Source organism: Falco punctatus (assembly GCF_963210335.1).
Source record: "Falco punctatus genome assembly, chromosome: 9".
Taxonomy (NCBI): Eukaryota; Metazoa; Chordata; class Aves; order Falconiformes; family Falconidae; genus Falco; species Falco punctatus.
In genome coordinates, this window is record NC_137589.1 from 6,776,829 (window position 1) to 6,789,666 (window position 12,838).

A 12,838-nucleotide genomic window follows, 5' to 3' on the forward strand; every position below is an offset into this window, starting at 1 on the left:
GGGCTCCTTTTTGCAAGCCTGCTTTTATAAAGATAAGCTTATTTTTTCCTTTTCCATTTTTTTCTTATGTGGCCATTATGTGATAATAGCGATTGCAATCTTTCAACGCTGATCAATGAAAAAAGAAAAAGGAAAAAAGATTGCAATTGTGTTGGTACAAACCAAAACAAACTCATCTGTTTTCCAGGATCTCGATGCTGTATTCTCATAACAACGATTCTGGAGTAGGTAACCCGGGTCTGCTTGGGATGGAGTTAATTTTCTTCAGAGCAGCCCATATGGTGCTGTGTTTTAGGTTCGTCACCAAAACAGTGTTGTTGAAGACAGAGTGTTTTAGCTCTTGCTGAACAGTGCTTGCGCAGCATCTAGGCCACCTCTGGGTTTTGGCTTTGCTGAGCCAGCAAGTAGGCTACGGGGTGGGAAGGGCTGGGAGGGACACAGCCAGGACAGCTCACCCCAACTGACCGAAGAGATAGTCCAGGCCGTATGGAGTATTGTCAGCAATAAAACTGCTGGGGGCAGGGAGGGAGGAGGAGTTTTTTTCGAGGTAGCCATGGCTCGGAGACTGGTGGGCATCAGTCTGCTGGTGGGAGGTGGCGAATGATTGCCTTCGCACCCATGCGTTATTTTTCTCAGTCTTCCAGTTTTCTCCCCCATCCCCCTGGGAGGGAGGATTGAGGGAGTGAGTGGGTGGGGTCTTAGCTGCTAGCTGGGGTTAACCCACCGCGGTAGGGATTTTAAATGATATAGTATGTGTAATGCTAACAGAATATTACATTCCAGTTGTGCTTGAGGTGTGTCACATCATTCACAAGAAATAAGTGAGCTCACTTGGAGCAGTGACACTAATATCTTTTCTTAGGACTGTCTTGCATATTGTGAATTTTTCATGGTTTATATATATATATTTGCAATGATTTAGGTTTTGATCCCGCTTTTTCTTATTTTATCTGGTTTTCTGAGATGAGGTGTGATTTGTGATTTATTTTCTTCTAGCATCTAAATTATTCCAAGAAAATATCCGTAAGAGGTTTTTAATGGACTGTGTATGTAATTGGTGATGGGACATGCCTTAGGGGTGCAACAGACTGGTGAAACCTCCTGAAAAGCTTACGTACTCATTCTAAAATTCAGAATATAAAAGTAAGAGGTACTTCAAATAGCACTGTATACAAAGAAGCCATTTCTGTTCTGATTTACTAAAAGGAATGCTTCATGAGTTGTTGCTAACATTGTTTACTTTAGATTTTAGCAGGCATGTTAAGTCTTAGCTAATTTTAGGTCTTTGGAGTCCTCTCCTCTGTGAGCTGCAATTTAAAATACGATCAGATTTGACAGATCATGCAGAGAAGAGTCCAGCTTCAAATAACGCACTTCAGATGTACTTCAGATGTCTGCATTCAGTGTTAATGAGTTTTGAAGATCCTTCACTGTGAAGGGGCATAATGCTTCCTGTTGTGTTGTCAGTTCCGAAGCAGTTAGGATTCAAGTCTACAAGCTGAAAACTCCTATGTGCAGAAGGTATGTCAGTCCAAGCAGAGCTCCATATGCATTGGAATTGTTAGTTTAAGACGACTGACAGATGTGGAAATGCACTGCTGGCTGCAGCTTTAGAAAAGGACTCGGGAGCAAAGGAGTTCAGGTGGGGAGTGGGACACTGTGGGACTGATAGTGAGTGTCTTCATCGGCCTCCTTGTTCTGCTTATTGACATTATCCAGTTAACAGTGGCACTTAGAGCAAAGCGTAGAGGCAGAGTAAAAAGAAATAATTTCTGAAGGATCTTTGTTTTAGTCAGAGGGCTATAAAGCTGTCTTAAGCTTCGTCAGTGTGATATTTCTTTTTAAGTCTTCCGGGATTGTGCACTGAGACCCAGCAATGGCAAACTCTCCTTTTGCAGGGCAAGTGTCTTTGCAGCTGGAGATTCTGAGGTAAATTAGATCAACTATTTAGTTTTGCTGCTTTCAAGTAGACATCCTCCTTTACAGTGAACTTTGCAGGAACAGCAAAGAAAAGCTTTGAATGCAGATCAAGTGTTGCGATACGGGGTGTTGGACTCTGCCCCTGTGGCAGAAGCATGGCATTCTCAAGCTAAATAGGATAAGCTTGGGAAATACAAGTCAAAGAACCCAGTTCTCTCCCTTTCTTTCTTTAATTCTTTAGGACCACTGATTTTCTTTCACAAAGTAGGAAGGGCCGTTTTCTTATTTTTTGGGTGTAAGGGACCATTCAGGCAGCAATGTCATCTTGTCTTGAATATCGTTCTCAAAAGACAGCATTGTGAGTAGTCAATCAAAGTCAAGTCCCTTCTAGTGTTGGAAGAAGTGCTTCCAGAAGTGCTTCTGTAACTCCGAGGAAAGGTTGTTTCCAAAGCCGTTTCCTAATCAGACAGAAGTGGGAAATAGGTGTACCGCATCGTCGAGTCTGAGGATGTGTGAGAGTGGGGCATAGTTAACTCCAAACAGTCTCACAAAGTGACAGTTGAGTCTTCAGAAGCTTTACTTGTTACCCAGTTTTCTTAGCATCTCAACATCTTGCAAGAAAAGAGGACGCTGTTCTCTGCAGTTGCCACCCACTCCCTGGAACACAAAGATTCTTACACTTCTGTGATCGCTAAAGCGTGCCAAAGAGTTCACCCTTGTTAACTCTGAGCATGAAAAAACACTTGGACAGATAACTGCTACTACTGTGAGCCCAAGTTAGCCTCTTGAAAATGAGGAACGAAGCATTCTGTCACTCTCCGGTGTATCCTTGAGCGGCCACAGTGCCAGCCTCTTTTGGAAGTGGTCATATTTTGGTATTTGGTCATAAGGAATAATGTTCCTGTGGGGGTAGGGTAATCTGGTATTAGATTGCGCTCATTTGAAATCAGCCTGATTGTAAGACGGAGTTGTGCAAAGACCAGAAATAATATTTTTTAAAAAAAAAATATTTGCTTTTAGTTTACCAGGGTGCATACAACAAAAACGTAAGGGAAATGCAACCTGGGTAACTCCAGAGAACAACTGCAAGGTGTTCTGTTTGCTGTTCTCCTTCCTCTGTCACACTGCTTACCCTAGCTGAAAAGGTCAGGGCCCGTCCTTGTGTGTACCTGATGTCCAGACTGTGTTGACAGAAGAAAACTTTAGGATGGCAAAACACATTAGCTTTCACAAACCGCTCTGTATTTTGAATTTCCTTTGTGGTATCCCACTCCTGAGGCTGTCTTGTTCCTTCGTGAAAGGTTCCTACGTTTGACACTTCTGTCTTTGGGCCATTAACAGCCTCAGATTCCCTTGGGGGGTGGTGAGGATTCATGGTGTGGCCAGGTGCCAACCTCTCCTGACCAGACTGTCAATACCGTTAGCTAATAGCTGCCTCGCTGCCTAGCCAAACCCTAGGTAATTAACTCATTATGCTAGTGCCTGCTGTGCTGGGTCATTTTCCGTTTCTGTCTAGAGTCTTTTTCATTCAATTAAATCTTGTATTCCACATAAATCTATAAAATTAATTTGCAGCTTATACAGCCATATACCTGGCATTAACGTCTGCAGTGTGTTATTGGCCTTCATTTGATATTGGATACGATACCGCATGGCTGTTTCATGGTGATAAATACCTTGTGGACTGACACCCCGCCCGTTTAGAGCGCGTTAGCCAAAATGGGGCTAATAACAGCCGTGTGTGAAGTAGCCCATAGAAACCTGTTTTCTCCGTATCAGTTTATTCAAAATTAAGCTTCAATCCAGGGTGAAATTTTAAAACAGGTGCTCCAGAGTCTACCTTAAAGATGTTGTTTTGTCCCTTGTTTGTTCACACATATGCAAAAAATGCCTGCTGTGACTCATTCCGCTAGGCACAGCTTCCGTGGTACGCCGCAGAGATGTTTCTGTGCTGCAGTTTCATCAAGTGTGTAATGTGGTGTCTGGTTTTTGCCTTGACTAACATTCAGCTGAGGAAAGGAGGAACAGTTTGAAGGAGTTCTGCAACTAGCAACACCTCGCCACCATTATTGTGGGAATGCGGGGAGATAATTCCAAGAAGCTGGGGGTATTTGTATCTGGAGATCTGCGATGAGAGGATCTTTCCAGAAACACTGCTGAACTACTTTCCAGTAAGCTTAACTTAGATGTTCAAATGAGAAGAATATCTGTATAGTGGGAATATTCCCACACGGTACAACAGCTGTGTTTTGACTAATCACGAGTATGAGCAGAACCGCTGCCTGTGACGGAAGCGGTCTGCATGATACACAGAGGTTCATCTCAACAGATCCGAGATCATGACTTCTGATTCTCAAGACTAACTTTACTTACATTTAAAGTAGGGATTGTGACAGTTAGATATGGCATGTATCACATCTGAATTCAAACTGAGCTGCTGCCAATAGCCAAAACTGTGATACTTGAACAGAAATTCTTTTCTCAGAGATGTGTGTGAAATATTACTTACTACTGCTCCAAATGTTGTCAGACTTGATATATAAAGGATGGAAAAGTTATGTCATTTGATAAAATGTTGTAAGCCCAAGGTGCAGTTCGAAGTCTTATGTATTTGAAGAATTGTTAGAATTCGATGCTTTAATAAATGCTGTTTGTAATGATCTCTTAATTCTTGTTAGTTGTGAGAGTAAGGCGCGCTTTTCAACGTGGGACACAAGGCTTCGGGTACTTCTGTTCTTATCAGTGTGGAAGTCGGTTCCGTATTTGGTTATAGGAGGTCACATCTGTAGTCTTGCGAAATAATCTGTTCTACTTAACCATACCTCCAAATAGAAAAGATTATGGTTCCTTAGACACCTTTAATGAACACCGTGTAAATGTGTATTGTGTATGTGCAAATGCATGTAAAATACAAGAATATAGATAATTCTCGTTAGGGTTTTCTTAATATAAATTAGAGTGATGTGGAATAGATTAGCAGGGCATACGTAGTGTACATTTTGTGAATGAGAGAGATTGAACGCTGCCACCATCTGCCAACACAATCTTTTTTGTCCTTAAAGTTTATATATATGAAATTGCTACAAGAAAGAGGCCCGTAACTTTTGTCCACATTTGCCTTATTAACGAAGACTTCTACATGACTAAAGACTTTTTTTTTTTTTTTTTTCCTTTTCCCCTTCTCCTCCAAAGCTGGAAGTAATAAAGATGTGACTAAGCATGTATTTGCAACTCAGTTACTTGACCTTTCTACAACCCGCAGCTACCACTAATGCTGCTTTGTAATGGAGACATTATCGTTTATTTAAATCTTGATTAGGAAACAATTATAAGTAGGGTTTTAGTATGGCAGTAAATTGATGTAGCCTTTAATTCATAGTATAGATTGAGTGGATAAGCTTTCTGACTGTAATTAGAGTGAATTATAATGACTTCAGTTGGTTGACTCACCACCAGCAGAGCAGGGCCTGTGATTGTTTCTTCACATGTATTTCTTTACTTCACTCTTGATTTTGTGTTGCTGCTAAATGCTGGTTTTTAACTTAGTACAAAATGGAGTTACATTTACAGTTGAATGATAGCTATTTTGTATTAATAAAAGAGGAGCTTTATGACATAACCTGGCACCTTAGCAGCATTGCGCAGCTACGCTCCTCCTTTGCAGTACAAGTGATGGAACTGCTCTTAATAAAGTTGGAGATAAATATTTTCATGCGTGATTTAACAATGTAATTTTTGCATATAATTAAATGGTAGACACAAATGGTTATTTTCAGTACCCTTTAGTGTGTATATATATATTGTGAATGTTGCACAATGTTTCTTCTTAGCTTTCTCAGATTATCTGAGATTGTTTTCCTTATGTGCTGTCTCTGTGGTGGGTTTGGATGTTGGAGAGGTTTGGATTTTTTTTGGTCTTTTCTACAGATTTTCTTTACAGATACCATATGTTGCTTGATTAAATAGAAGTGATGGGGCATCTCCTTTGAGCAAGGGAACTCCTTTTGAAGTACCTTGTAAAAACATACTAAGCTATTTGATAGTGAAGTATGTGCATCTAAGTTTTACGTTAGATATTGAACACTCAGTGGTATCATTAAGGGTAATTTTTTTTTATTCTTTGCTGGCCTTCCCTCCCTTGACTTACCAGATGTTTTTTACTTCAGGCATAGAAGTGTTCTAGATGTCACAGTGCTTTGTAAATGCAGATTTAAATACAGTGAGTGAAGAGAAAAAAATAGCAAAAAATAATGTACCAAGCACGCTAACTTTGTGGGGTTTTGTTGTTTTTCTTCTTTTCCTGTCAATCTGCAGTGGATGATTCAGAGCCCTTACAAAGCTGCAACTTTCTTTGGGTGCATTGGCAAAGACAAATTTGGAGAGATCTTAAAGAAGAAGGCTGAGGAGGCTCATGTGGATGCCCATTACTATGAGCAGAGTGAAGAACCAACAGGAACCTGTGCTGCCTGCATCACTAGTGATAACAGGTCAGGGGCTTTTGATATTTTCTGAAGATACAAATGCAGTTGGCATATGTGTGGAGCCTAATTTGTTTGGAATATTTGGCCTTGAAAAGTTGTGATTAGAATGATAAAGAAAATAGTAGTACTAATTTGAAATGGCATAGAACTGCCTGGCTTATAGCTTGGGACTGGGTAATATTAATGTACTTTTAGAGAACTGGCAGAAAAGTCTGAGGTGGTAATATCCTGCTACTTTCTGAACTTCATAGCTTCCAGTTGCTCTGGAGAGAGAAAAATATGAGGGAGACAAAAGTTGGTTAAGAAATATATTTATACAGCCTACGTGAAAGCCGATTGGCATGAAAGGCATATACTTGATTGCCAAATGAGGAATATACTTAAGGTAATAATGTGTTTAAAAAAGATAGGTGTCGGTATACAGCCTGATGGAAAGGGTTAATACGATTTTATACATGAGGAAGAAAAAAAGTGTGTGTTTCTTTTTTGTTTGTTTTGCTGTTGTAGTTGTAAATTTCATCTAATAACTGTGTCTGTATGTCTATGTCTTAAAAACTTCTGAGTTCTGTCTTTCATGTTTTCATTTGTTACTTCTTTTAGATGATCTTTGCTATATAAAAAAAAAAAAGTGACTTCTCCAGAACTCTATTCAACTTTTATTACATTTGTAGACTATGAACAATGGTCTTTGTGTTCCTTTGTAGAGTTTCAGAGCATTCCGTAAGGAAGAACCCATTTATAGAGTGATTTATTTGGGGTATTGTAATAAAATGAATAAAAATAAGAATTTCAGTAAGAGGTAATAAAGACAATAGACACTTATCTTGACACGATGTCAGCATGGCCCTTTGCTTTCTTCTTTCTCCCTCCACCCACAAGACTTGAGCTTACATACTATTTCTTTACTGGTTACCTCCTGACAATTTTTTAAAGGTTTCAAAACCAAAAAAAGGTCTGCTTTAATCTCGAAATGTTACAGCACACACCAACCCTTCCTTATTTCTGCCAACATCTAAATTTTCTGGCATTAGATATCGGAACAATAATGAAAATGATATTGTTTACCCTGAAGAATTATTTTCTTTTGGGTTGTGAACAAGAGCAAGAGATCTGTCAGTATCCTTTTTGGCTTTCCTCTGTGGCTTTCAGTGCCACTGATCGTGGGGAACTGCTCTTTCCCTTTCAAAGCAGTGTCAAGAGTTAGTAGAATTTAAGGTAGGATAGCAGTCCCATAATTATAATCCACACCAAACTTCTAGAGAAGCTGGCGAATCTGTTGGGTCGAATTAGAAAAGGCGATAGACAGCAACATGAGCTTAACTGAGAGCTGGGGAGGGCAGAATTTTGCGTATAACGTGTAGAACGCTAAAAAAATCTCAATTGGAGCAGACATCTGGTCCAAACCCCTTCAGAAAGCAGGGCCAGCTGTGAAGGTAGATCAGATTATGTCCAGCTGGGATTTGAATATCTCAGAGGATGGGGGTTGCACAACCTCTTTGGGCAACCTGTTCCAGTGTTTGACCACTCTTCATGGGAGAAATTCTTTTGACAACACCCAGTTGGAATTTTCCTTCTTCCAGCTTGTGGTGTTCCTTCTTGTGTCCAAGAAGAGTCTGGCCCTATCTTCTGTCGCTGGATATCTGAAGACGGCAAGAAGATCTCCCCTTAGGTACCTCTTCTTCAGGCTCATCCAAGCTTTTCTTCAGTTTTTAAGTGTTCCAGCCCCGTAGTAATCTTCATGGCCCAGTGCTGGACTCCCTGCATTATGTCAGTGTCTTCCTTGTAATGGAAAGCTCAAAGCTGGACACAGAACTCCAGATGAGGTCTGGAGACGAGAGCAGAGGAAAACCTCTGTTCTGAACATATAAGTTCCTTTGTCCTGCTGGCTGCATGCTTGCTTGTGTAGACTGGAATGTGGTTAACCTTCTCTGTGTGGGTGCACTGCTGATTTGTGTTCCAAGCCTGGTCCACCAGTGCCTCCAGGCCCTTTTCTGCAAAGCTGTGTTGTACCCTGTCAGCATTCAGCCTAGGTTGTTGCATGGGAGTCAGTCCATCCTAGTTGTGTGACTTTGCATTTGCCTTCAAGTCTTCTGCCAGCCCAATTCTCCAGGCTGTTGAAGATGCACTGAATGACAGACAGCCCTGTCCTCCAGCTTATCAACCTGTCCCTCCCAATTTAATGTCATACATAATGTCTTACTCTCAGGAATGAATGTACATAGTGGAGGAAGGAAGTTCATTCGTCTTCATCTGGAGTTGTGACATTAATTATGTCTACAGACTTCCCCCTTCATCTCCAGGATCTGTATTCAGTTTTTCAAAGAGAAGACAAGCAATAAAGATGTTTCTGCTCTGTGATTCTTTCTTCAGTCACAGAGTGTCTGTGTCCGCATCCTGTAGCAATCATCATTTCCTAGATGACCTGATGGGAAACTGAAGTCAAGACTGTCAATAGACATATATCACAAATTTAGGAAAAATACATGCATTGTTGCCATGCATCTCAATAGAGTTTAAAAGTTTAGGTAAATTTATTCACAAAAATGTCTGCAAGTACTTTAACTTATTTAGCATTTGGTTTGCTAACATAAAACTTCTCTCTCTTCATGTCAGATGTTTGCTCAGATACTAGAGGCAGTGGCTTCATCTCAGCTGCTGTTTTAGGACACGCTTGAGAGGGTGCAGGGAGTACAAGAGACTTAATTCCCTTCTTGGGAGATAGAAGACGAAAAAAAAGGCTGATGGTTGCTGCTTAAGGCTTTATCACACAACACCCCCTCTTCTAGTGAGATCAAGTTTATCTTTAATCACCCTCTGATTGTCTCTTGGTTTTCAACATTTTCTATTTTTGTAAGAATCACTTCTGCCTGGCCCCAGTTGATAACTATTGATTAATCTCGTCCCAATTGAGGTACGTGCTAACTTCCTTATTCAGGTAATTCAGCTTTCTTGTCTCATTTGGAGGAGCTGGCTAATAGCACTCCTGGTTTTCCCGGTAAGTGGCTGTGTATATTTGTTGCAGATGCGCTGATGTGGATGTTTCTTGTTTCTGCTAAGTTTGTCTAATGTTTTGCAGGAAAGGGTTCTGAGCTAATTTGTGATCACCACTCTAGTTCAGCAATACTAATACACTGTGTTTTCTCAGAGCTTTTCAAGAAAATGCTAACACATGATTGAACTCTGAAGTAGTACCTACACTCCATCATAATCTGTGACTTTGATTTGTGCAGTCTGTTCAGCAGTAACCACATGCACAGTCTGTCCGTTAAGCTGTTTGATTTGAAGCGTTCTGCCTGTCTCCAATTACCCTATTCCATCGAAAAAACATCTACCTTCGCTGTGTCCCACATGTTGAACTCGGTGCTGTTAGACTTTACAGTTTTAATTGCGAAAAGCTCAGTGCTTTGTCTTCACTGCAACAATCTTTTATTACACATCATGTGCAGAGCATCTCTACAGTTGGATGTAGTCACAGAGAGCCAGGTTTACAGTTTCAGGGGCATGTGGTAAGTGAAAGGAAGCATACAGAGAGTCTTTGCTTAGTTTTCTGGAACATAATTGCTTTTCACTCAGCAACATACATAGACAGGCAAGATTTTTCCACCGAGGTCCTTGATGGATATTTCGGGGTTTGCCAAAACTGAAAGATTTAATTTGCTTTTTCAATTCAGCTTGCAGAAAATTACCACAGTTACGCACATGTCATTCTTGGATTTGCTTTGTTCTCTGGTGGATTTATTGTCATTGAAGTGATAATATTTATCAAGAGCGAAACTTCTTGCCCTGTTACCTGTACTGCCACAGAGGCTTGGTCTGTTTGTTTTTAAATTTTTAGTTATTTATTTATTTATTAAATTTTCCAAATTTACATTTGTTCTCATTGGCTTTAGAATTTAAGAGATGAGCCCCAAGAACATTCCTGGGGTGAAATGACACAGAACTGTGCTATGTATTTGGATACATATGGAAAAAGTTAGTCTTATTTTTTTGTGTTAATTTTTATATTCTTGATGAGTTTACCTTAAGGGATTGTCCATGACGAGCGCTTCAAGAAGTTTACAGGGAGACTTCGTTGCTGTCGTCTTAAGAGATTCTTTTGGGGTATTGTTTGGTTTTCATTGAATAGGATAAAGGAAAATGGTGATAGAGGAAAGATGCTGTTCTGAGGTACAAGGAGTTTTCAGGAATCCCTAGTTCACTTTCCTCCAAACACCTGTACATGGTCTTGGTCTGGAGGCAGAAGCATGACTTAGTAGAAGCAGATCAGCAATTCACTCTGACCCATTGTCTCTGAATTGTAGTGGCATTTATATGGAAAAGGATGATACTTACCAGATGAATTGTATGCACACTGGAGAAGGTAAAAGTTTTCAATAGACATATTTTTTATGTGTAATTACACATTATTTACAAGGCTAAGGTAATTAAATATCACAAAACTGTGGTGTGTTAACGTTAAAGGTGCATCCTATGACTATTAAAGCTTGAAAATCAAATTTAAAACTCTGTATGCCCACATGGAAATGTCTGTTTCCCCACAGCCCTTTCTCTAAATATTGGATGTTATTAAACATTCTCGTAGTATAATTACACAGGAAGGATTTGGTCATGATAGCCAGAGTGGAGAGCTAGTGCATAGCCATCTTTTTACGACCTGTTTTTAGGAGTACATCTGCAACTTGTGTGTTTCGTAAGGCTGAACTGAACGGCTGAAGAGGAGGATTTCAAGTAGAATGTATCTTACATGTCACAAAGTAAATAGGATACAAGTATTTTTGTTCTTGCTAATGGAAGTTGTGTCTCATGGCTTGTGTTGTAACTTATTAGGAAAGAATGAAGTACAAATGAGTTTCTGGTAGTTTTCCAGTAAAACCAAAAACGAAGTTTGTTTGTTGGTTGGGGTTTTTGGGTTTGTTGTTTTGAGGGTTTTTTTGTTGTTGTTGTTGTTTTTTTTTTTAACAATTCATCATCTAAAAGTAGCAATGCAACCCTTTGTCATTTGCTAAAGGAAAATAGGAACCCAACGGGGGGAAGAAAACTTGCAAACCACCCCTTTGTTAAATAATCAACTCTTCTTTGGAAAACTTCTTGGTTCTAGTGAGGGAAAATAGTTTTCAGAAGGTAAACTGGAGTGGCTATTTCCCTTGCGGTGTGAGGTACTTGGAAGAGTTCTAGTGAAATCTGCAGATGCTATACTGTACAGAGGGAGTTGATCACAAAATGCAGCAAAGGTTGATTCTAAGCAAATGAAGGCATGTGAACAGTATAGTAATGATAGGTTACATGAACTACATAGTGTGTTCATGTGCGGTTTAAATTAAAGTTGTATTTAATGTATGATTTTAAATGTATTATTTAAATATTATTATGAAATGGTCAGACAAAGTATGTCTTGTATGGTGCTCTTAGTTGTTTTTATGTTCATTAGTATCTTTGACCTTGGAGAAATGTTGTTTGTGAGAAATTTGCAGTCATGTTAGTTAAAGAGGATCTAATACCTGGTTTTTAATCACTTTCAGGTCTCTTGTAGCTAACCTCGCTGCTGCTAATTGCTATAAGAAGGAAAAGCATCTTGATTTGGAAAAGAACTGGAAGTTGGTGGAAAAGGCCAAAGTTTACTATATAGCAGTAAGTTCATTGAACTTCTTTCAAATTGCTAAAATTCCTGTTATACATTGCGAGGTTCAAGCAATGTGCATGTCTGCTGTGTATGGTTTAGGATGATTTCGTAGGAATACAATGAAAGAAAATGACTGCTTCAGTTTCAGCCTAGTTTGATTTCTTCGGATTTAAATGTACAAATGCAGAAGTATGTTTTAGTTGTGTGCTTTCTTAAATTAGTGGGATAAAATCATAAGAACTAAACATTTTCAGAGCTTTTGTAGTAGTGCATCAAATTTACATTTCACATTTTCTAGTAAATTGTTGTGAAGGATGCACAAATTATGTAGAAAAACACTATTAGCATAATTATTCACTGCAAACAGTTTGAGCTTATTTGTGTGAACAATCTTAATTGCTATTTATTCCATAGTAATTACTACGGCACCTTATAACTCAATATTTCAGAAACAATGATTGTGACAAATCTCTTGAATGTGGGCGGTGGGGCAAACTGATTTTAATGATGAAATTTTACTTCTGGAATAAAGGGGTTTTGAGGATGGGGCATTAGTAGATTCACAATTAGTATTCTTTATTTTACCATCCAGAATGAATCAAGCCAGATTAGCGTATTTGTGTAGATTAAATCTTGCCTAAATAGAAGTGGTAAATTTGTTTCCTTCTTGCTCTCAAGTTGATACGACTGATCAAAATTAGTGAACAAAAAACATCTATGACAGATGAAAACCTCATAACATGCATGTAATATATGGATTCTGTATGACAGCTGCTTCCATTCCGCTACCTGAGCTATGTGGGAACAGCTGGTAAGA

At 39.3% G+C, this 12,838-nt stretch overlaps 1 protein-coding gene across 3 annotated transcripts in view; it reads left to right on the forward strand.

The window, feature by feature from the left end:
• The window catches only part of ADK (adenosine kinase), a 291,562-nt gene that overhangs the window by 128,402 nt on the left and 150,322 nt on the right, over positions 1-12,838 (forward strand). For all 3 annotated transcript variants that reach the window (XM_080403196.1, XM_080403195.1, XM_080403197.1), the window contains 2 exons: positions 6,235-6,407; positions 11,921-12,029. In XM_080403196.1, the coding sequence (XP_080259322.1) occupies positions 6,235-6,407; positions 11,921-12,029 (282 nt within the window). The remainder of the gene's footprint in view (positions 1-6,234; positions 6,408-11,920; positions 12,030-12,838) is intronic.